This window comes from Podarcis filfolensis (genome assembly GCF_964270895.1).
Source record: "Podarcis filfolensis genome assembly, chromosome: 16".
Lineage (NCBI taxonomy): Eukaryota > Metazoa > Chordata > Lepidosauria > Squamata > Lacertidae > Podarcis > Podarcis filfolensis.
In genome coordinates, this window is record NC_139620.1 from 8,563,635 (window position 1) to 8,588,601 (window position 24,967).

The 24,967-nt window shown below is 45.5% G+C and overlaps 1 protein-coding gene across 5 annotated transcripts in view; it reads left to right on the top strand.

The window, feature by feature from the left end:
* Positions 1-24,967, top strand: part of TDRD10 (tudor domain containing 10) — a gene marked incomplete at its 5' end in the record, with an annotated part of 40,077 nt that overhangs the window by 6,879 nt on the left and 8,231 nt on the right. For 2 of the 5 annotated variants that reach the window (XR_014542655.1, XM_083591325.1), the window contains 7 exons: positions 7,200-7,228; positions 8,234-8,310; positions 14,974-15,035; positions 17,249-17,319; positions 18,802-18,952; positions 20,044-20,086; positions 22,642-22,720. Coding sequence is in view for 3 of the 5 variants with exons in the window: in XM_083591325.1 (XP_083447451.1) it covers positions 7,200-7,228; positions 8,234-8,310; positions 14,974-15,035; positions 17,249-17,319; positions 18,802-18,952; positions 20,044-20,086; positions 22,642-22,720 (512 nt within the window). Of the gene's footprint in view, positions 1-785; positions 1,083-4,982; positions 5,186-7,199; positions 7,229-8,233; positions 8,311-14,973; positions 15,036-17,248; positions 17,320-18,801; positions 18,953-20,043; positions 20,087-22,641; positions 22,721-24,967 lie in introns of those variants that run through there. The other 3 variants (XM_083591324.1, XR_014542656.1, XM_083591326.1) reach the window with 3 other exon arrangements.

Consider the following 24,967-nt stretch of genomic DNA (forward strand, 5'->3'; position numbering starts at 1 on the left):
CCCTGGGCAAAGGAGGTGAGGAGTTGGCCGGGATTAGGGCCAATACTTTGGTCACCTTGTCCCGCCCAATTCCTCTTTCTCCCAAGGAATTAAAAGCCACCACTTCCAACTGAATAGTAAAGGAGTTTAAAAGGAAGCGGAACTGGCCAGCGGAGAGGGAAGCATCAATGTGAGTGGATCGGTAAAACAGTTACACCTACGGAAATATAAAACTCACCCAACAATATGAGCAACTGGGAGAGCGCATGGAGGTGGAGGACCCCTGGACCCCACTTTTAATGCCTCATTTGCCCAGCTCTGTAGCCCCCCAAAAGTGGGTAGACAACTTTCTCTCTCTCTGCCAAGAAGGAAGTGAGCTGGGAGTCAGAGGAGTAAGAATTTTGAATTGTAACTAGGAGGGGCTTTGGAAGGAAGGGCAACTAGTGCTTTCCCACTTTTTTGGGGGGGGGGGTGAGATCAAACAAGTTGTATCTCCTAAACGCTTTGCAGCAGACAGAAGGGGTCTTAAATTTTCATTTTTGGAAAGGAAAAAAGACATAGACTTTTCCTAATAAGAGGCAGGGGAGAAAAATAATTTGTGGGAGATCCAGCTAGAAGGCAGAAGTGGGGCTTCTTGGTCCTGGGGGTGGGAGGGGGCCAGAAAACAAGAGGCGGGTGCCTCTCAAGGCTATTAGGGGCATGGAAAGGGGTCTTTCCAAAAGGGGGGTCCTTTTACACAGCGGGAAGGGGGCGGCAAAGGATCATCCCTCCCTCTGCTTCACCCAGCCCTGGGGTGAGGTCGCCCCATGGCGTCCTCGGGCTCCGCTGTTTGGTTTTGCTTTTACCTGCTTTTGCTCGACGGGACCCCCGGCCGCTGCTTTTCCACGCTGTCCCAAGGCGCCTCTCCCGCTGCTGCTGCCGGACAGGGAAGGCGAGAGGGCGGCTGGCTCTCGCAAGAAGCCTCCCCGCCCAGATCCGGAGGGGGCGGCCTGGAGAGCCGCGAGGGGTCCGGCCTCTGGGCGCGGAAGAGAGAGGCGAGGAGCAGAGCCCGGGCGCGCAACTTGCGCGTTTTCACGGGGCTTGTACGCCAGCTTTTCTTAAAGGTTTGAGATTTAGTAAACATGCACTTTACAAAAAAAAAAAGGTTGCGTGGTGAATTATAAACATTACTTCTCCATCCTCCCCTTTCTTCCTTCTTTTCTATAGATTGTCTCCAACTCAAAGTAAACCCCTTGAAATTAATGGATCGAGTTAGTCATGCCCATCAGTTTCTTTTCTTATTATTTTCATTTATATACATTTATATTATTTTGCCAGATTTTAACATTTCCGATTTCGACTCCCCCCTCCTCCTGCGGTTCCTTACATTTTTTCCCATCTTTTCCTGCATGCTCCAAATTATCTTAACTTATTATTATATTCGTCTGTTCTGATATCTATCTATCTATCTATTTGCAGGTTTTTGCAATAATCCTGCCAATGTTTTAATCTGTTTACAACTTGCTTGTAAATACACAATAAACCACTTCCATTGCGTTCTAAAGAGTTTGTTTGTTATCTTTATTTGTTATTCTTCCAGTAAGTTTCGCCGTTTCTGCATACTCCATTAATTTCTGTATCCAATCTTTCGTCGAGACCTCTTCATCTTTCCACTTTTGGGCAAATCACATTCTTGCGGCTGTAGTAGCATGCATAAAAAACAAACAACTATACTGTTTGGGTAGTTCTAATCCTATAATTCTCAAGAGAATGCCCATCAGTTCCAAGGGGTTTACTCTAAGTAGTTGTAACACTGGAGACAGCTTCTTTCTGTCCATCCACCCATGAATATTCTCATCCATCACTTCATGTACAAATATTCATGTGTTCTTCCATACAGATATATTCCATCCATCCACATATATATTTCATGACGCTCATATATATCTACACTTTCTTCCTTTCGTCTGCCTAAATGCAACATGTCTGCCTCTTCATCATCCACCTGTTTGACTTTCTGTCTATTCACCTGGTCCAGTCATGTTTATACAAGTCTGTCTATCCATCCATGGCCCCCATGTCCATATCTATCGGTCATCCATATATGTATCTGTTTGTCTCTCCATCCATCCATGTCTGTGTCTGAAATTGGTCTAACCGTCCGTCTATGCCCATTGATCGAGGTACAATACCAATTCATCCATCCATCTAGCGACAGACAGATTCGTACCTGCCCATCCACCCACATACAAATCTACCTCTCCAGTCTTCCATTTCCATCCATTCAGATGCATGTGTCTGTTTATCCATATAATAATAGGCATTTTATTATTTGTACCCCACTCATCTGACTGGGTTGCCCCAGCCGCTCCAATGTATGGGGGGGGATGAATGGACTGATTTGTATGTGTCCACACATCCACGTACAGATCTGTCTGTCCATCCATTTCCCAGTTCTTAGTCCAACACACTTGAACCAGTAAACCACAAAAGGCTCCCAATATATTGTGTTTGTTTGCTGTTACTTACGTATTTGCTTAAACTGGAATTTTTTATTTTTGACACTGTAGTTTTGCTTGTTTACCTTACGACAGCACAGTTATTTTTGTCTTTTATTGGATCCGTCTTACATGCTATCAAAAGTTTTGCATATTGCCATTCCCACCCCCACCCCTAATTTTTAAATACTTTGTTCCCTGCTCTGGGATTGAAAGGATTCAATGAAGAGCAAGCTATAAATATTGTTTTCTTTTTAAATCCCTGTCTATACCAGCCTGTTAATCTCTGTAAAAATGCATCCATCTCTAGCCATTGATAATCACCATAGTAAAGGGACCAGCATATTAATTTCTTTCCTAAGTGGTTCGTGTTTTAAAATATGCAAATTTATTCAAAGCATTGTACATATTCATTCTTCCTGGCCGTCGCCACAGACTGTAATGCAGAAAGATAAGAAGGAGGGAGCTTTTGCAAATGAGCCCAGACTGGGGACTCCAAAAGTGCTATTTAAAAACAAAATGTTGCCATCTGCTCCATAAATTTAAAGCACACCCGATGCACATTTAAAGGACATGACTCGCCCCCACAGAATCCTGGGAACTGTAGTTTGTTAAGGGTGCTGGGAATGGTAGCTGTTAGGATTTTTTGTGGGAACTCATGCTCATTAAATGCACATTGAATGCACTTTATACAGAACTTGCTCATGAGTAAACAAGAGGGACAGGGTGGGTCTGTATGGGTGAAATCTGACATAACATGTTTTCTTGTTGTAAATTCCACTGTGCTGCTGAATTCTGGATCCTGTCTTGGAAAGCCACGATCCTATGCATGGGTTTATTTGGGAAACCCAATTGGGTTTCGGCACAGCGACGATCTCAGGAGCAAATCCCACTGCCACGCATGAGGCTTACTCCCAAGTAAAAGCATGCACCGACCTGGGACATGCAACCATCATCTGAGGTCCTTCTTTGTGTGCCTTCTCTGTGAGAAGTCCAGAGAGTGGCAACATGAGAACAGGACCTTTTCTGCAGTGGCTCCCTATATGTGGAATGTTGTCTCCAATGAGGCTCACTTGGCACCTTCATTACATGACTTTAGGCACCAGGCAAAAACTTTCCTCTTCTCCCAGGCCTTGGGCTGCATAGACAATCTGCGGCCTTTTAAACTATGTGTGTGAGGATTATTGTTTTCATTTGTTACTATGGGATGTATTTTTGTGTTTTTATATTGTAAAGTGCCCTGTGACACTTGATTGAGGTATAGAAATACCGTATTTTTCGCTCTATAAGATGCACCAGACCACAAGACGCACCTAGTTTTTGGAGGAGGAAAACAAGAAAAAAAATATTCTGAATCTCAGAAGCCAGAACAACAAGAGGGATCGCTGCACAGCGAAAGCAGCGATCCCTCTTGCTGTTCTGGCTTCTGGGATAGCTGTGCAGCCTGCATTCGCTCCATAACACACACACACATTTCCCTTTACTTTTTAGGAGGAAAAAAGTGAGTCTTATAGAGCAAAAAATACGGTAATAATAATAATAATAATAATCCTTTGAGCAGGGCTGGGTTTAGGTTTGATGAGGCCCTAGGCTACTGAAGGTAATGAGGCCCTTTATATGTCCAGCTGTTCTTGGTCAACAAGAAATTGTCACTGTTTTTTGTGTTGAATGTATGCTATATGGTAATTTATGGACCTAATAAGTATCTACACAACACAAAACACTGTTGCTGTAAGTAGGTTTTACTTTATTTGTTTTTTTATCTTATAGTTTAGAAATGTATATCCAGTTTTTCCCCCTTAAAATTTTTTGGGGGCTACCAAGAGAGCGGGGCCCTAAACCAGGCATGTCCAAACTCTGTTTTTTTGCGGGGGGCTAATCTGGATCTGGCCCCTTTGGAAGTTTATTTCCTGGTGTAAAAACAAAACAAAAAACAACCCTCAACAACTTCAATCCTAAAAAAGGTCAAAAACTTTGGTTGTCCCTTTGGCCGGCTCCCACAGCCCTTCACTTCATCAAGTCTGGCCCTCTTTGAAAAAAGTTTGGACACCACTGTAAACTATAGCTTGTTTAGTTTATACGTAAATCCGGCACTGCCTTTGAGTTTAAAAGGCCTGCTCTGGATTTGTGCTCTGCATGTTTTACAAGCCAAGCCATTTGTGCACAGCCTTCGCTCGTTTGCTTTGCTTTGATCGGCTAATTAGAATCGAAGAATTGCAGAGTTGAAAGGGACCCCCGAGGGTTATCCAGTCCAACCCCCTGCGGAACAGGAATCTTTTACTCAACATGGGATTTAAGCGTCTCATGCTTTCCCGGCTGGGCGATCCCAGATCTGCCTCGCGAAATTATTTCACTGGGTCCACGGCGCGTTTGCAAAAACCTCCATTGAAGAGTTTTTAAAAGCCACGCGTTCCTCGCGCAAAAAAAAAATCGAAAATTGCCCTGGCGAGCGGGGAGGGACTTCTTCCTTTTCCTTTTTGCAAGCACGTCTCTCGTTTGCAAAGTAGCTCTTCCTGCACGAGAAATTCCGGCGCGGAGAAACATTCCCGCCTCTGCAAAATAAAAACCGGCGCACCGCAATCCATTACAGCTGCAAGATCTGTCGCGCCACTATTTAAATTGAATAAAAGGAGCGGAGCGGTGGTATTAAAAAGTCTCTTCCCTGCTTGCATTACATGGCGCGGGTGCTGCAGCTGCGCTTTAGCCAGCAAGGACTGGGGGACCTGCTGGTAAGAGCGCTAACAGAAACGGCACCCTGCTATCCGTGTTTTGCAACTCTCCCTTTCCAATAAAAGCCCTGCGGGACGGAGGAATGCGGATTGATTCCGGATTCGAAGCGCGCACGGCAGCTGCGTCCGCACGCCGCCCTGCAAGCGTTGCTGCGCGCTCAGGTATGGCCCCAGATAAAGTGTGGGGAGGTTGCCTTGGCCCTTGACGCTGCGGGTTCCTCTTCTCCTGAAATGGCGAGATATCTCTATTTTTAATTCGCCTTGGAAGGGGGGCGGTCATGGGGAGTCTTCCTTCTTGCTTCTTGCTCTTTCTCCAGTCCCTCCCCCCACCTATTTCTCTTTCCCTTTCCCCCTCTCTTCATTGCTTAGGGTGGAGAACCTGTGACCCATTAGAGGTGTTACTTTGGCCCCAGAGGGAGTTGCAACACTACAAAGTAAAAATGCAGTTTTGAGCAACAGATTCCTGTTTTGCAGGGGGCTAGACTAGATGACTCTTGGGGTCCCTTCCAACGACAATTCCGTTATTCTGCTATTCTAATTAGCTGAGCAAAAACAAGCAACTGAGCTAAGGCTGTGCCCAGATGCTGGACTTGTAAAACGTGTACCACGATCCCAAACCAGAGCTTTTTTTACTCAAAAGGATAGTATGATTATTTTGGTTATTATGATGATTATTACGATTTGCAATATAAACACACACACAGGCCATGCTTCCTGGGGCAGATGGGAATTGTAGTTACCGTATTTTTCGCTCTATAACACGCACCCGACCATAACACGCACATAGTTTTTAGAGGAGGAAAACAAGAAAAAAAATATTCTAAACAAAACAGTGGATGTATGATTTTTGTGGTTCATGCTGTGGCCACAGACATGTGATCTGACGGTGAGTTTGAGGTAGCCCAATGCAAAAATTCTGAGGATCCATGCTTAGTAACCACGTTTTTGCACCACTGCGGCCCCAGGCAACAGTGGGTGCGTGATTTTTTTGGTGCAAGCTGTAGCTATGGACATGCTATGTGATCTGATGGTGAATTTGGGGTGACCCAGTGCAAAAATCCTGAGGATCCATGTGGATCCGTGCTTTGTAACCACATTTTAAGTGGGGAGGGAAGGAAAAGCACTCAAGGGACAAGGAACACGTGTGGGGTGGGTGGAGAAGGATGCTGTTAATAATGCAGAAGAGGGGTATAGGAGGAGAAGCAAGCAGGCTCTGCTTCTCTCCCTCCTCCCCGGCTCACTAAAAAACTTTGCTGCTATTTAGCCAGCTGAGTGGGGTGGAGAGAGGGACAGAGCCTGCTTGCTTTAAAGGAGCCAACCGGACAGGAGCCACTTACACTCATGTAAGCGGCTCCTCTCCTCTCCCGCTTTGCTCCTTTAAAGCAAGCAGGCTCTCTGTCCCTCTCTCCTCCCCACTCAGTGGCTCTTCTCCCGCTTTGCTGTTTCAAAGCGAGCCACAGAGGAGGGAAGGAAGGGGAACCATGGATCCTCTGCTCACGACTGCAGCAGATCCCCCCGCCATCCGTAGGCATTCGCTCCATAACACGCACAGACATTTCCCCTTACTTTCTAGGAGGAAAAAAGTGCGTCTTACGGAGCGAAAAATACGGTAATTAACATCTGGAGGACCACGCATTCCTCACATCTCTTTCACAACCTGAAAGGTTGTTGTCAGGTAGTTTTGTGGGTTTTCTTCCTTAATACTTGCGAAGCTAAATATTGGGGTTTTTTTCCTTTTAAATTTTTGAAACTTTATTGTGACATAATGACTGTTAGTAACCACCACAAGGTTAAATATTTTTACCTGATGAGCCCTTCCCCCATAGTATTTAGAAAATGCTGTCTTGTTTTTTGGTGGCTCCATTTTGCTCCCAAAATGATTGGCACTGCGCCAGTCACATTTGCTCTTGGAGGGGAAAATGATGAAAGGCCATTCCAGTAACTTTATTTCTTCCTGCTGGTTGCTGCTGTTGTTGTTTAAATTGATAATAATTACTTCTGGTCTCCTTTTCAGGTTGATGTCTCCATGGACCCTTTGAAGATGTGAGTATTTGGAGTACAGTGGTACCTCGGGTTATATATGCTTCAGGTTACATACGCTTCAGGTTACAGACTCCGCTAACCCAGAAGTAGTACCTCAGGTTAAGAACTTTGCTTCAGGATGAGAACAGAAATCATGCAGTGGCAGTGCGGCAGCAGCAGGAGGCCCCATTAGCTGAAGTGGTGCTTCAGGTTAAGAACAGTTTCAGGTTAAGAACGGACCTCTGGAACGAATTAAGTACTTAACCCGAGGTACCGCTGTAGAGGATAAGATGTGGCTCAGAGAAGGCCTTAGATATCCAAGCAATGGCTGAATGTGAGCTAGTATGATTACAAATAAACGTGGATTTTGTTCTTCAGCCTGAAATAAGGAGGTTGGCCTTTTTAGTGGTGGCTCCCAGATGGTAGAATGATCTTCCCCAGAGAGGCTCGCCTTTTGCCTATGAAGTCCCCCGACTTTTGGTGTCAAGTGAAGTTTTTAAAAAGAATCCCAGCCCTTTTAACATCATCCTAGGCATAGTTCCATCCTTATTTTCAGATCGTGATATATCAATACATCACAATGTTTAGCTGATGATATATTGCAATGTTGAAAACCAGATATCGCCCAGCCCTATTATTGGGATGTTAAATTTCTGCCTTTTATGGTGGTTGAGAGAGCGATTTTATTTCTACGGAGTTTTCCATCTCTCTGTGGGATTGTGTCAGGGCTGAGGAACCTTTAACCCTCTAGAGGCAGCTGGGCTTATACTGAGCTGGACCAAAGTTTGTAAGCCAGCAACAAACCATGGTTTCAGTTGATTAAACAAACCACAGTGAAGCTGCTGGGGCAGAGTTGAAACATCTAATACTGAGTTGAGATTTAATAAACCATGACTCAGGTTGATGTGCGAGAAAGGCCAAATTTTGCTGTGATGAATGTGTGTTACCCTATTTCTTTCCCCTTCGGAAATAATTATTCTATCCAACACACATGACATCTAAGGTTTCTCTGAACTTGCTTCTCAGGTCAAACCCTGGCAACGAGAGGAATAATGGCAAAACTCTGAAGAAGCTTGTCAAAGCAGCCCCACCAAGGCATCCTGGTAAGTTTGTGCTGCTCAGGTTTTGAAAATGTTTGGGCTGGGGAGTAATAAACAAATGGCACCTGCAACACAGTGTTGCAGCGTGGAGGATTTCCTTATTTACTGCCTTTGGGTGGCGCTGTGGGTTAAACCACAGAGCCTAGGACTTGCCGATCAGAAGGTCGGCGGTTTGAATCCCCGCAACGGGATGAGCTCCCGTTGCTCAGTCCCAGCTCCTGCCAACCTAGCAGTTCGAAAGCATGCAGTGCAAGTAGATAAATAGATACCACTCTGGCAGGAAGGTAAACGGCGTTTCCGTGCGCTGCTCTGGTTCGCCAGAAGCGGCTTAGTCATGCTGGGCACATGACCCGGAAGCTGTATGCCGGCTCCCTCGGGCAGTAAAGCGAGATGAGCGTCACAACCCCAGAGTCGTCCACGACTGGACCTAATGGTCAGGGGTCCCTTCACCTTTATAGCCCAGCTCTCCTCCAAGGAGCTCAAGGCAGCATACAGAGTTCTCCTCCCCATGTGACCCTCACAACAACCCTGTGAGGTAGGTTAGGCCGAAAGTGAGTGACTGGCCTGAGGCCCCCCTAATGAACTCCATGTCTGAGTGTGGATTTGAGTTCTGGTCTCTCCCAAGTCCTAATCCGACATTCTAACCACTATACTGCACTGACCAGAGAATGGTGCAATGTTTAGCGTTCCTTTTAAGGTTGATTCCTGCCAGCCATGCCCTCTGCCAGGATGCTCCATTCCATCCCCTCTCCCTGACTTCCACTGGCTTCTGAACATAGATAAGTCTGAATGAATGAATTTATTAATACGGTCACAGACCAGCGTCAACACACACAATATCACAGATCATAAAAATATATATCAGAAATACAAAAGACAATATGAATATAACAAGGATTTAAATATAAAAATTAAAATTAATTATTAGCGTGCCCCCTGTAAATAACATTTAGGGGTTTAGTCACTATGGAATACCACTTGCTTCCTGCAGTTGATTGCAGACGCACAGAATTTAGCTACATTTAATGTAGTCTTGGGATTCTTGTCCTCTAGCAGTAGTTTTAAACTATGGTGTTCCGATTCTTTCCTGGACTTTTGCAAAACAGGTGTAATAAAAGTCAAACGTATATCCTCATAGAAACGACAACGTAATAGTACATGTGAAGCAGTTTCAACTTTCAACGAGCCACAAGGGCAGACCCGTGCTGTGTATGGTTTACCCTCAAATCTGCCCAACATAGATAAGTCCTCCCTGGGCTTTTCTGCTTTGCTTCCTTAGCTCCCGGATTCAATCCCCTTACGTGGGAGGTCAACGTAAGCAATAAAGAGATTTTTCCCTCCCCTCCACTTTAAACAAATAAATTGAAAGAACAAACCTCCCCGTGTGTGTGTGTGTGTGTGTGTGTGTGTGTGTGTATGTATATGTGTATGTGTATGTGTGTGTATATATATATATATATATATATATATATATATATATATATATATATAAAAATACAGGGAAGGAAGGGGAAGAAAACACCTTTTACCTTTTCTGCTTTACAGAAACTTTCCTTAGCGTTTTTATATATTTTTAATTTTTTCGACAAAGTAATGATAAAATGTAAATAAGAATAAAATGTGCACCCCACCTCCGAGACCATTCCATTGTAACTATTCAACCTCCCAAAAATTCAGCACCTCTCGTGATGGTTTGACCCCTTTCTGTTTTAACAGTATAAATTCTGCAAACACCGTATCTCCTCAAAATAATTTCTCCTGCATATTCCCCGTCTTACCTTAATGGCACATGTTAATTTATCATCAAGAGCTATATCCCACACCTCTTTATACCATTCTTCCGTTTTATATTCTGCTTGCCCCTTCCACTTCCTAGCCTTTACCATAAATAATAATAATAATAATAATAATAATAATAATAATAATAATAATAAAATTTGCATACCACCTTTCATCCACATATTTCAGTGCAGTTCACATTAAATTACAATATAAAAGACACAAAAGACACAATATCTGTTCATTATAGTTCCATCCTGTTGCTCATCCTCATAGCTTCTCCCAAACACAGTTTTTCTTTGATGGCTCTGGGTTGGTTCCCCCCCCCCCCCGTCTAGAAAAAAACAGCATACACAATCACCTCCACATCTCCATGAACCAACATACAGTGGTTCCTTGGTTCTCAAACACCTTGGTACTCAAACAGCTTGCAACCCAAACACTGCATACCCGGAAGGAAGTGTTCTGGTTTGCGAACCTTTTTCGGAAGCCAAACGTGTTCCATTTTGAGTGTTACGCTTCTGTTTTGAGTGTCACACCTCCGTTTTGAGTGTTACGCTGAGATCTGTCTGTTTTTGCTATTTTTTTGCGTTTTTGTGGCTCTTTTTTTTTGGTTTTGTGTCTGTGTGGAACCCAGTCCAACTACTGATTGTCCAACTACTGTGTGGAACCCAGTCCAGCTACTGATTGATTGTGTGACTGCAGTACATTGTTTCTCGCTTTCATTTTATACATCCATGGTCTCGTCAGATAGTAAAATTCATGTTAAATTGCTGTTTTAGGGGTTGTTTTTAAAAGTCTGGAACGAATTAATCCGTTTTGCATCACTTTCTATGGGAAAGCGTACCTTGGTTTTGGAACACTTTGGTTTTGGAATAGACTTCTGGAACGGATTAAGTTTGAGAACCAAGGCACCACTGTACAAGCATTTGCACGAATGTCAGCTGAAAACATTTTCATAGGAAAATGTCAATGGGAGTTCAGGGCTTTGGGTGGCATTGTTGACTCGATGATCATGGAAGGTGAGGAGCATGATTACAAAAGACAACTTCTTGCATTAATTAATGTACAGTCGTACCTTGGAAGTCGAGCAGGATCCGTTCCGGAAGTCCGTTTGACCCAAAGTGTTTGAAAACCAAAGCTCGGCTTCTGATTGGCTGCAGGAAGCTCCAGCAGCCAATCGGAAGCCGCGTCGGATGTTCGACTTCCAAAAGAACGTTTGAAAACTAGAACACTCACTTCTGGTTCGAGAACTAAGCTGTTCAAAAAGCAAGTTATGACTGTATTTAGAAAGAAGGGGCATGTGCAAATGGGCCAACATAAGTTTGAAGTTAATAGGGAAATAATGGAGAATGGGAACAGGAAAGGGTCTGTATGAGAGGCAGGTCAGAGTGGCTTTTCTCAGGGTGGGTGAAGCTCTCCCAGATGGGAAGTGGGAAGATTCAACTTCTCTGTATGTGTGAAGATTAATATAAAATGCTGACTGAGGGCCACATAGATATATTTATAATTTTGTTTCATGAGGGTCATTAATGTATTTTACTTTAGGTTTTTTCTGTTAGATCTTTTTTTATTATTATTATTCCCTTTCGTTTAGTTTGAATTTTATGGCATATTCGGTTGAAAACCTTAAATAAAATTGATTCAAAAAAGAGAGAATGTGAAGGTATTAGCATAATGAAGAGAGATTTGTATGCACTGCCCAATATACTGTATTTTTCGCTCTATAAGACGCAACAGACCACAAGATGCACCTAGTTTTTGGAGGAGGAAAACAAGAAAAAAAATATTCTGAATCTCAGAAGCCAGAACAGCAAGAGGGATCGCTGTGCAGTGAAAGCAGCAATCCCTCTGGCTGTTTTGGCTTCTGGGATAGCTGCGCAGCCTGCATTCGCTCCATAAGATGCACACACATTTCCCCTTACTTTTTAGGAGGGAAAAAGTGAGACTTATAGAGCAAAAAATACAGTATTTAACTTCTCTGTCTGGCCCTCGGGACTCTTTCCAGGCCGTGCCCCACACTTCCCTGTTTGCACCCTCCTTAAGACTTTCTGCCTGCCTTGCCAAATTTTGATAATGCTTCCTGATTCGCCTGGATGGAGGATAGAGGGGGCTTTGTTTGTATGGAAAGTAGCCTACCATACAGACTGACATGTGGCCTATGAGAGATTACCCAGAACAAAATGTGGCCCTCAGGCTGGAGAGAATTCTGCACCCCTGAAATAAAGGCACATAAGAAAAAAACATTTTGAAAAAATACGGTTCCGGAACTGGAATATTAGTAGATAATGTGTAAAACGTGCAGGGGTAAGCAAGGAAATAATAAAAGAATAAATGGAATAATTATTAAACTACAACAACACAACAAGATGGACGAAGTAAAAAAAATATTGAGATCACACATGGGTGAAGGGGAGTGGGGGGGTATAGGGGAATTTATAAAAATTTCTAATATAATATTTCTAATCGCATTGCATTTATATACTGTAAAGGGAAGTCTATAGCAATTAGGTATATTTTAATTTACTCAACTTTGTAATAGGCTTATGTTACAAAACAAATATGGATTTTGAATTAGATGTTTGTAATTCTTTTTCGGTTTTGGAATAAAGTTTAAAAAAGAAAAAGGGAAAATATTTTGGTTTCCCTGCAGAGATTTATGCCCCGTTCCCTGCCCCAAACCAATCTGGCTGCAAAATCTTGGGCTGTTTTTAAGGATTATGTGTGTGTGTGTGTGTTTCTTTGGCACCCATTTCAGGAAAACGGGAACCGCGGTGCTCCATTCTCCTCCCAGCCCTCTCGGCTGGGTTTTCTTTCCACACAATGTGCCTGCAGGCTTCTGAACAGGGCATAATCCTTTACGGCCAAACATTTCTCCCCTCACTGGGGTCAGAAGTCAGAAAGCCATTGTCCGGTTATTTATAGCTGTGTCCTGTCTCTGAATTATCTTTGTTCGTTTGGGGCAGGCAGGTTGGAAAGCAGCCGACAAGTGGCAGGCCGGCCGGCTGGAGGTTTTGTGCTTGTGCCGGAGCCATTTTTACTGGGCGAGTGGGTTAGTGTGCTCAGCTGCGCAACGTCCAAGTTCTCCACCCCCCACATGCTAGGGGTGGATGGTGGGGCACAAGGCAAGGAGCCCAAATGTGGGTGGAGCGAAAGCTGGCGATTGGTGGAGCCAGAGCCCATCAGAGGATGTGCCAGTTTAGGCCACATTCACAGCATAATGCGCATTTAGAGTGCGTGGCTTCGCCCCAGAGAATCCTGGGAACTGACATTTACCCCTCACAGGGGATTAGGCCAAATCTGGTCCTGCATCCTTCTGACAGTGACTGACTAGGGCCACGGGTGGCGCTGTGGGTTAAACCACAGAGCCTAGGGCTTGCTGATCAGAAGGTCGGCGGTTCGAATCCCCGTGATGGGGTGAGGTCCCGTTGCTCGGTCCCTGCTCCTGCCAACCTAGCAGTTCGAAAGCACGTCAAGTGCAAGTAGATAAATAGGTACCACTCTGGCAGGAAGGTAAACGGCGTTTCCGTGCGCTGCTCTGGTTCGCCAGAAGCGGCTTAGTCATGCTGGGCACATGACCCGGAAGCTGTCCGCCGGCTCCCTCAGCCAGTAAAGTGAGATGAGTGCCGCAACCCCAGAGTCGGTCACAACTGGACCTAATGGTCAGGGGTCCCTTTAGCTTTATAGCCCAGCTCTCCTCCGAGGAGCTCAAGGCAGCATACAGAGTTCTCCTCCCCATGTGACCCTCACAACAACCCTGTGAGGTAGGTTAGGCCGAAAGTGAGTGACTGGCCTGAGGCCCCCCTAATGAACTCCATGTCTGAGTGTGGATTTGAGTTCTGGTCTCTCCCAAGTCCTAATCCGACGTTCTAACCACTATACTGCACTGACCAGAGAATGGTGCAATGTTTAGCGTTCCTTTTAAGGTTGATTCCTGCCAGCCATGCCCTCTGCCAGGATGCTCCATTCCATCCCCTCTCCCTGACTTCCACTGGCTTCTGAACATAGATAAGTCCTCCCTGGGCTTTTCTGCTTTGCTTCTTTAGCTCCCGGATTCAATCCCCTTTCGTGGGAGGTCAACGTAAGCAATAAAGAGATTTTTCCCTCCCCTCCACTTTAAACAAATAAATTGAAAGAACAAACCTCCCCGTGTGTGTGTGTGTGTGTGTGTGTGTGTGTGTGTGTGTGTGTATATAAATACAGGGAGGGAAGGGGAAGAAAACACCTTTTACCTTTTCTGCTTTACAGAAACAGATGAGGGCCGCAACCCCAGAGTCGTCCGCGACTGGACCCTTTACCTTTAATACCACTTAAATGGTCATGGCTTCCCCCAAAGAATTCTGGGAGCTGTAGTTTGTTACGGGTGCCGAGAGTTGTTAGGAGACCCCCAATTCTCCTGGCACAGCTACAATTCCCAGAGTGGATTAATCTGTCAATCCCTCTTCACGGGGGACTGTGGGAATTGTAGCTCGGGGGAGGGAGCACCCTGAACAAATTGCAGTTTCCCAGGATTCTTTGGGGGAAGCTGCATCTGTTTAAAGCGATATGATACTGCTTTAAATATGTATCCTGTACCCCGGGTTAAGAACTTAATTCGTTCTGGAGGTCTGTTCTCAACCTGAAACTGTTCTTAACCCGAACCACCACTTTAGCTAATGGGGCCTCCTGCTGCCGCCACTCCGCCGCTGCACGATTTCTGTTCTCATCCTGAAGCAAACTTCTTAACCCGAGGTAATATTTCTGGGTTAGTGGAGTCTGTAACCTGAAGCGTCTGTAACCCGAGGTACCACTGTACTGCAGATGGGGTCTTAGGGTGTCAAACCAAACCCCTTATTTGTGGGGAGTGGGAGGCATCTCTCAAAAATTGCTCTGGTTTTCTCCTTCCAGGGTCCTTCAAGAAAAAAGAATCTGAACTTTTTGTTGGCAATCTCCCGTTGGATATCAAGGAGGTGAGGCTTGGTGCTTTCTGTTTTGGAATATATTTCCTGCGGACACTTCCGCCGACTGCCTTTTTCTCGTGATGTATATTAAGCCGTGAAAAATGGGCTTGTGATATGGTCTAGATACTCCCCGTTTTGGTTTTCACCTAAGTTGTCATCTACAACCCTCCTCTTTAAACCAAAACACCCATCATGAATGTGTCTGTCTTACAAGGATGTATATTGGGCAAAGGAAATGTCCAGCGAGAAGGTGGGACCCGGACGTGGGTTGCCTCTGCCTACAACCCAGGACAGGCGGGGTCATGTGACACGGTCATGTGGTACAGCGTTGTGGGCGTAATCTGGCTCAGAAGGCTCCGCCCACCCTGGTTTCTAGCCCGCCTTCACCCCAGTCCATCTGCACTTAAAGCACTACCATGCCACATTAAAGAGTCATGGCTTTCCCCAAAGAATCCTGGGAAAAGTTGTTAGTTAAGGGTGCTTCGAGTGATTAGGATACCCCTGTTCCCTTCACTGAACTATACACAACTGAGCTATCACCTGGGATAGCTCAGTTGGTAGAGCAGGAGACGCTTAATATCCGGGTTGTGGGTTCAAGTTCCACGTTGGCCAGAAAGATTCCTGCATTGCATGTTGTATGTATATATAAATTTATGATGGTATATAAAGTAACACAGTAGCTTACAGCTCGGAAGCTAAATAACTCTTTTAGGTGATTGGTAACTTCTTTGTAAAGACTATACAATGTCCAGACTTTATATTCAAAAGAACTCTACTTTCATAAACATATAACCAAGAAGAATACATTTACAATCTCATGCTTATTCACTTTGTTCCTTATCGAGAGCTCCTGTGCAGGTTTCTCCCGATTAACGTTTCTGTTTCACTCCAGACAAATCACACAGACCCACACTGTCCTCAGCAGAGCAGCCATTCTCCTCACATACACACAGAGAGGAGCAGAAAGCAGTTAAAAAAACGACAGTTACTGGAATAACAGTCACAACGGAATGGAATGCCTCTCTCATGTGACTCAGCCAATCACACGAGGGCTACTGCCAAAGGGGAGAAAAAACCCATGTCAAAAATACACAGTAATTTAACATAAGTAAATATCCCCATTTAAGGAAATTTTTACCGTTATCCTTAACGTTGCATTACTGGATAGCTCAGTTGGTTAGAGTGTGGTGCTGATAACGCCAAGGTTGCAGGTTTGACCCCTGTAAGGGGCAGCTGCATATTCCTGCATTTTGGGGGGTTGGGCTAGATGATCCTCAGGGTCCCTTCCAACTCCCCGATTCTGTGAGTAGCCGAGTGATCAGTCCTTTCCAAGGGACTTTGGGAATTGCAGCTTGGTGGGGAGGGGTTGCCTAGCACTCAGCCCCTTAAACAAAAACTCCACCTGCCAAAGAAAGACAGAACATTTTTTATGTACGCAACAACAGCAGCAAGAATACTTCTCGCTAAATATTGGAAGACACAAGATTTGCCCACCGTGGAAGAATGGCAGATGCAAGTGATAGACTATATGGAGATGGCAGAAATGACCGGCAGAATTCGAGACCTGGGAGAAGAGTTGATGAAAGAGGACTGGAAAAAGTTTAAAGATTATCTACAGAAATATAGTAAATTGTTTGAATGTTAAAATGATGTGGGATCTAAAGGTAACACGGCATTTGGGATATAGTTAAAAGAGGTATGAAAAAAAGGATTTAAAAAAGAGGGGAAATTAGAGATATAACAAGTGGGAGTACACAATTATAAATGAGATACGAAAGAGGGTTAGAATTTGCTGAATTCGACGGATTAAAGAGGAACACAAAAAAGGGAGATGTGAGGAGGTCAGGAAAGAGGGTTATAGAACATTGAAATTTAAAAGTGGATCCTTTTTCTTTTTCATTAAGTGTGTATTTTTTGGTTTTTTGTGTGGATTTGTCTGTTTTTTATGTGTTGTAAAATTCTAATAAATATCTATTTAAAAAAAAAAAAACCTCCACCTCCCAGGATTCCTTTGGAGGAAGCCATGACTGTTTAAAGTGCTCAGTACTGCTTTAAATTCACCGTGCAGGCAAGGCCTTAGATTTGAAACTCGGGGACTTGCCTCTAAATATATCCCTTTGTGTGCTGTAACTAAACTGCAGGGATCTCTCTGGGTTTAGCCCGAGAGTGATTTTCGGGGTGGGGTGTTAATCCCGTTGTGAATCTTCCCCTCTTGTTTCTAGACAGAGTTAGCGCTTGCATTCCGGGAGTTTGGTGTGAAGACGGTCAAGAAACACAAGACAACTTTTACCAGGTACATCCTGCGCTAAACGGGAGGTATTGGAAGAAACCTTTGATAACCCTCCGTTCAGGGATTGGGGAATGTCCGCCCTCCCGCGAGGGTGATCCTCTTTGGCCTTGCTGTAGCCTTATGAGGCTTTGCCCTCGGGTGGGAAAAATATTGCGCCCGGGAAAGGGAGATGGGAGTCAACAGACACTCAAGGAATAGTTTCGGAGAAAAGGCTTTTATTTCTAACATCCATGAACTGGTAGAAGGAGCAAGTGTGATAACTCACAAAAACATGCACGAGTTCACAGTCATGTGCACAGAGTATATATTCCCATTCCAGTTACCTCCCCTTTCTCCTCCCTCGGGAGTCCTGTCCATGAGTTCCTCTGAGCATGAACAGAAAGCTGTCTTGGGACTATTGTGGACTCTTCCCAGGAAAGGGGGGGTGGGTGAGAAGCCAAGGGGTTTCAGAGTGTTCAGATGTTGCAACTAGAATGAGATAAAAGTCAGTTCTCAGGCCTGAGTATTCTTGGCAATGACAGAGCCTTTTGAAGCCTTCTCATGCTGATAAAAGAATAGCATTTTGCCTATGTACCAGCATCTTGTGAGAATCCACAGAAAAGCTGTAGCTGTGGGTTTTTAGAAGACAAAAGGAATTTTGGACACTTTTGAGGCCTGGTTGGGGGGGTGACTTCGGGCCTAGGTGGGGTCACCTGTCCTCACCTTCCTTCATTGCGAGATCTTCCCATTATGGGCGGATAGCCTGGGGGGCTGAATGCATTCCCTTCCACCTGTGGTGATGCTCAGATGAAGGATGAAGGAAGAGAATGGGGAGAGACTATACCCTGCCTGCTTTGGGGGTCTTTGCCCCCCTCCTGCTTTTATCTGGCTCCACCTCCTTTGACTTGGACGCTTCCTGCTGCCCCCAGTAGGTTGCTGTTGCCCACTTTCCCCCAAGAGTGGGAGGACTGTGGCCCCTGAGGCCGACCGATCTGGCCCTCGCAGCTCTCCCTAGACCACGCCTCTCACTCACCTGCTTCGTACCATCCATGCTTGCTTTTGTCTGGCTGGGACTTGTAAACCATACAGTCATACCTCGGGTTGAAGTCGCTTCAGGTTAATCCTTTTCGGGTTGTGCTCCGCGGCGACTCGGAAGTAATGGAGCGCGTTACTTCCGGGTTTTGCCACTCGCACATGCTCAAAATGACGTCACATGCATGCGCGGAAGCAGTGAATTGCCAGACACGCGTTGCGTTCGCTTCAGGATGCGAACAGGGCTCTGAAACAGATCCTGTTCGCATCCAGAGGTACCACTGTATATAAAAAAGTGGCCCCTCCCACTTTTGCCTCTGGCCCCGCCCACCACTGGCGTGTGGTTCCGGAAGGGCATGTAGCCCATGTCCTTAGCCAACGCTGAGCGATTCTCCTTCCCTGGCTCTCTTTTTTCTGGAGAGATTGAAATGCCAACATGGCGCAACAGCTGACGTCGCTTCTCCTTCTCCGCAGCTTTGGGTTTCTGGAGCTGGCGTCCGCCGACATGGTCAAGCTTGCCATCAAGCGGATGAACGGGAGCCTGGTTCACGGGCGACGCATAACAGTGGCCGTTGCGGAGGACAGGAGGGTCCGCGAGCCCACAAACACGGACACAGAGATGCCGGTAAATATTCCTACCTCTCTTTTAGCATCATCTATAATGACAGTTGGAAAGCCCGTCAAAGTGCAAGTAGATAAATAGGTACCACTCTGGCGGGAAGGTAAATGGCGTTTCCGTGTGCTGCTCTGGTTCGCCAGAAGCGTCTTAGTCATGCTGGCCACATGACCCGGAAGCTGTACACCGGCTCCCTCGGCCAATAAAGCGAGTTGAGCGCCGCAACCCCAGAGTCAGTCATGACTGGACCTAACGGTCAGGGGTCCCTTTACTTTATAATGACAAGGTCCCCTGGCCAGAACCCCTCTGACATGATTTTATATCTCCTCGCAGACACAGATAAGTATGTGACCTGGCGTGTAGCACTCTTTGCAACTGCCGCTAGGAAAATTAGAGCAAATTATTAAGCCAAGGTAGCCACCAACTGTAGAGGAGATGAATTTATTTGACCCTATCTATATCAAGCTGTATTTTATCCTGATCACCAAACTCCGAATATAACTGCGCACTGTATTAATTAACATCATTTTTTAATATATTAGTGGCCATGTGATAATTTTAGCTTATAAATTTTATTGTTTAATGTCTTAATTTGTATATTAAGGTACTTTTATAGCTCTGTTTAGAGTAGGTAATGTCTTGATAACATAAATGTTTTAAGTTTTTTGTATCAATCCAGTATATATTTTTTTAATTGTTGAATGATTCTGTGTACATTGTGGTAGCCTTTGGCTATGTGCAATAAAACTGACTGACTGGCATCATCTACACTGGGCTTCCTCAACCTCAGCCCTCCAGATGTTTTGAGACTACAATTCCCATCATCCCTGACCAGTGGTCCTAGCTAGGGATCATGAGAGTTGTAGGCCAAAAAAACACCTGGAGGGCCGAGATTGAGGAAGCCTGGTCTACACTGACTGGCAGAAGCTCTCTTCCTGGTTTTTAGCCAGGGTCCTTCTCTCCCAGCCCTACCTAAAAATGTCAGGATTTGAACTCGTGACCTGCTGCTCTACCCACTGAGCAATAAGCGCTTCCCGATAGGTGTTAGGTGTTTTTCCTTTTCTGGATGACGGGGCTCCAAACCTCACGTTTCATTGCAGGATTTGGAACCCATCCCTTGGGAAGAGACCGGACCCAAGTGTGGTATGTTGCACCCGTGGGGGCGTTTTTCTCTTTATTTCCTCCCTGCTATATCCTGGGGGCTCAGGGCAGCTTTCCACTCTCCCCCATCCACCCTGCAAAATGACAGTGATTTCCTCGCTGGGCGAAGAAATCAAATTTTCAGGCCAAATGAAATGAGAATGATATTGTAAACTTAAAACCTATTTAACACACGCTTACCTGGACCCACTTTTTTTACCCTGGCTTTTGACACTTGATGTGTGTGTTTTTAGGACCCACCTCACTTGGAGGATTGTAGCGGGTGGCGCTGTGGGTTAAACCACAGAGCCAAGGACTTGCTGATCAGAAGGTCGGTGGTTCGAATCCCCGCAACGGGGTGAGCTCCTGTTGCTCGGTCCCTGCTCCTGCCAACCTAGCAGTTCGAAAGCACCTCAAAGTGCAAGGAGAGAAATAGGTACCACTCTGGCAGGAAGGTAAACGGTGTTTCCGTGCGCTGCTCTGGTTCCCCAGAAGCGGCTTAGTCCTGCTGGCCACATGACCCGGAAGCTGTACGCTTGCTCCCTCGGCCAATAAAGTGAGATGAGAGCCGCAACCCCAGAGTCGGCCACGACTGGACCTAATGGTCAGGGGTCCCTTTACCTTTATCTTTAAGTTGTTTTAAACTGTTTTTAACACTGTGCTTTAATGTTGTGACTCATGCATGGCACCTTAGGGTGGGGGGGGGTAGGAATAATAATTAATGATAATGGTGTCTTATGGCACCTGTAAAAAAACCCAAACCAACAAATTTAAATATTTATTACTTGTTAAACCCACTGATTTTTTTTCTTTAAAAAAGTAACTCAAAGACTCCTGTGCCTTTGAGTTGTTTTTTTAAACGCTTTTTCATTTTGATTTAAGTCGTTTTGCGATAATGTAAGCTGTTTTGAATTGTTGCAACTCACCCTGGGACCTTAGGGTGAAGGGCATATTGTTGTTGTTTAATTGCAACAGCGATGAATTGGAGCTCACCTTATCAGATGAAGGGCTCTGCTCAGACACCACGCCACACACAAAAGTGTGTGCACCCAGTGGCGTAGCGTGGGGGGTGCAGGGGGGGCCGGCTGCACCGGGCGCAACATTTGGGGCGGGCGCGCTCGCACTCACAGCTCTCTGCCCCTACCTGGCTCACCCACTCTCTCTCACTGCAGTGCTGGCTGTGCGAATCCGATCCGAGCCGCCGGGTCACCGCCCACTGTGGAGGGGGTGGGTGCCAGGCGTGCGGTGCGGAGAGAGAGCGAGGGACTATCTGGGGGAGGGACAGTGCAGCGGCCGCCCAGCGCAGCACTGAGCGCGGGAGAGAACCACACCAGACCAGCCCAGGCAGCAGCAAGAAGAAGCTGGCAGCGGCGGCAGGTTAGGGGTTAGGGGGCGCAAATTACTTGCCTTGCCCCGGGTTAGGGGGCGCAAATTACTTGCCTTGCCCCGGGTGCTGACAACCCATGCTACGCCGCTGTGTGCACCTGCATCTTTTGTAATTTTATGTTGTGAACTGCCCTGAGATCTACAGCTGCAGGGCAATATATAAATTTAATTAATAATAATTACCGTATTTTTCCGTGTAAAAGACTCCCCCGTGTATAAGACGCCCCCTATTTTTTGGGACTCAAAATTAAGAAAACGCACTATACACTATCCTTGTATAAGGCAACTCCTTACTTTAAACTTCAAAAATTTAGGGAAAACTATAGTCTTATACACCGAAAAATACGGTATTATTATATTAGGATCAAATGTGGTGGGTGGGCGGGGATGCCCACCTGTCAATCACAGGACATCACGATCACCATATTTTTTGCTCTACAAGACGCACCAGATCATAAGACGCAACTAGTTTTTGGAGGAGGAAAACAAGACAAAAAATATTCTGAATCCCAGAAGCCAGAACACCAAGAGGGACCTGGCTTCTGGGATAGCCTCTTGCTGTCCTGGCTTATGGGATAGCTGCGTGAAGCAAGCCTCTTGAGGGCAGCGGGAGGAAGGCTCCCCTGTAAAGTGCTCGCGGAGTGTGTGTGCGGCTCTTGGGGGCAGCCCTTCTCCCTCCTCGGGGAAAAGCCCCCAAGAGCCGCACACACGCTCCACACGGCTCTTTAAAGGGAGCGCTGAGCAGAGCCTCCCGCCTGCATTCGCTCTATAAGACGCACACACATTTCCCCTTATTTTTTAGGAGGGGAAAAGTGTGTCTTATAGAGCGAAAAATACGGTACATCACCTTATTGGTTGTCTGTCAAACTCCCTTGCGCAGGTTCCCAAGTGCCCCTACAGACAGTCGGTGAGAATTTTGCACGGACCCTCAACATTCCACGGCTACTGAGCATGCTCAGTCCTCATTGGACTGAGTTCCGGGTGGGAACCCCTTTTTGGGGTTTTTTAATGGGGCAGTGTGGTGTTCTTCACCTTGGGATCCCCCTAAGCATATTGAGACCAGGCTTTCTGTCTCTCTCTCTGTTGACTTCGTTTCAGTTCCGTTTCTACTGCCATTCTCAAACCTTGCCTCTTCTTTAATTCCCCCTGAATTCCTGTCTTGTTCTCTGCAGATCTTTCCCCAAAAGCCAACACGCAGACCTTGGACCCTCCGAAGCTGAAGGCCCTTTATGCCATTCCCATGGAAATGAGGTGAGGAGGAATATCTTACAACAACACGAAGTAGCATGAAATGTCATCCGCATTTGGGTGTACATTTCTTTTCTTTTTTCTTTTTTAATAATTTTTATTGAATGGTTTTATGTTACAAAAAACAATACAGCCATACTACCACTAAATATAATTAAGAAATAAAAATTACATACATGGATATTTAGTTTGTTATTTACCGTCTTATTTCCTCCCAAACATTGCATACAACAACACACATATGTGCAGACACCCACACACCCACACCCGCACAGAAAATAATAATGAAAGTAAATATTTTTTCCCCTTTTATCTTCCAAAATCTTTTCTTCAACTTTGTCAAGTCCCTTTGCATATGTTTTATCTTACATTCGAATGTACACAAAACAATAAACCTTTCTATATAATTTTTCTAATACATTCTGAAAACATAATAAATCCTTAATTGTAGTCCACCTCCTTTTAGTTCCTTTATCACTCGAATGCTAGCATGGAGTCAAAACTATTATTGTATTTTTAAACATATTTTTTATAAACATCCCAAATTTGGGTGTAAATTTCTACTCGCATGCATATCTTTTTTGCAAAGTGATTTCCCCAGTCATGTTATTTTCACGATTATATGCACTTCTACGCATGCTTTGCCTCGGCATATTCATTTTTGCATACATCACTTGGCTGAAGAACTATATTGCGAAATTCAGAGGAAAAATTGAGAAGTGCACATTGGGGAGGCCGGACATAAGAAGAGCCCTGTTGGCTGTAGTCCAGGGGTTTCCCAAACTTAAGTCTCCAGCTGTTTTTGGACTACAACTCCCATCATCCCTAGTTAGCAGGACCAGTGGTCAAAGATGATGGGAACTGTAGTCCAAAAACAGCTAGAGACCCAAGTCTTGGAAACCCTCCTCTAGTCCAACATCCTGTTCTTACAACCAGAAGCCCACAAACAGCTCCTGAGTGCAAGAGCAACTCTAATCACTTTAGATTCCCAGCAAGTGATAATCAGAAAAATACTGGACAGTAGCAGGAGAACAATAGCCATTGATAATGAATTTGTACAGTCTTCTTTTAAAGCCATCCAAAGTAGTGGCCATCACTGCCTCCATTATTTAACTATGCACTGTGTGAATAAATCTAATAATAATAATAATAATAATAATAATAATAATAATAATAATATAATATTATTTATTCCCTGCCCATCTGGCTAAGTTTCCCCAGCCACTCTGGGCGGCTCCCAATCAAATGTTAAAGACAGTACAGCATTAAATATTAAAAACTTCCCTGAACAGGGCTGCTTTCAGATGTCTTTTAAAGATAGGTTAGCTGCTTATTTCCTTCACATCTTAAGGGAGGGTGTTCCACAGGGCGGGTGCCACTATCGAGAAGGCCCTCTGTCTGGTTCCCTGTAACCTCACTTCTCGCAATGAGGGAACTGCCAGAAGGCCCTCGGCACTGGATCTCAGTGTCCGGGCTGAACGATGGAGGTGGAGACGCTCCTTCAGGTATACAGGGCCGAGGCCATTTAGGACTTTAAAGGTCAGCACCAACACTTTGAATTGTTCTCGGAAACGTACTGGGAGCCAATGCAGATCTCTCAGGACCGCTGTTATGTGGTCCCAGTGGCCACTCCCAGTCACCAGTTTAGCTGCCGCATTCTGGATTAATTGCAGCTTCCGGGTCACTTTCAAAGGTAGCCCCACGTAGAGTGCATTGCAGTAGTCCAAGCGGGAGATAACCAGAGCATGCACCACTCTGGCGAGACAGTCCACAGGAAGGTAAGGTCTTAGCCTGCGTACCAGGTGGAGTTGGTAGACAGCCGCCCTGGACACAGAATTAACCTGTGCCTCCATGGACAGCTGTGAGTCCAAAATGACTCCCAGGCTGTGTACCTGGTCTTTCAGGGGCACAGTTACCCCATTCAGGACCAGGGAATCCCCCACACCCGCCCGCCCCCTGTCCCCCAAAAACAGTATTTCTGTCTTGTCAGGATTCAACCTCAATCTGTTAGCTGCCATCCATCCTCCAACCGCCTCCAGGCACTCACACAGGACCTTCACCACCTTCGCTGGTTCTCATTTAAAGGAGAGGTAGAGCTGGGTGTCATCTGCATACTGATGAACACCCAGCCCAAACCCCCTGATGATCTCTCCCAGCGGCTTCATATAGATATTAAAAAGCATGGGGGAGAGGACGGAACCCTGAGGCACCCCACAAGTGAGAGCCCAGGGGTCTGAACACTCATCCCCC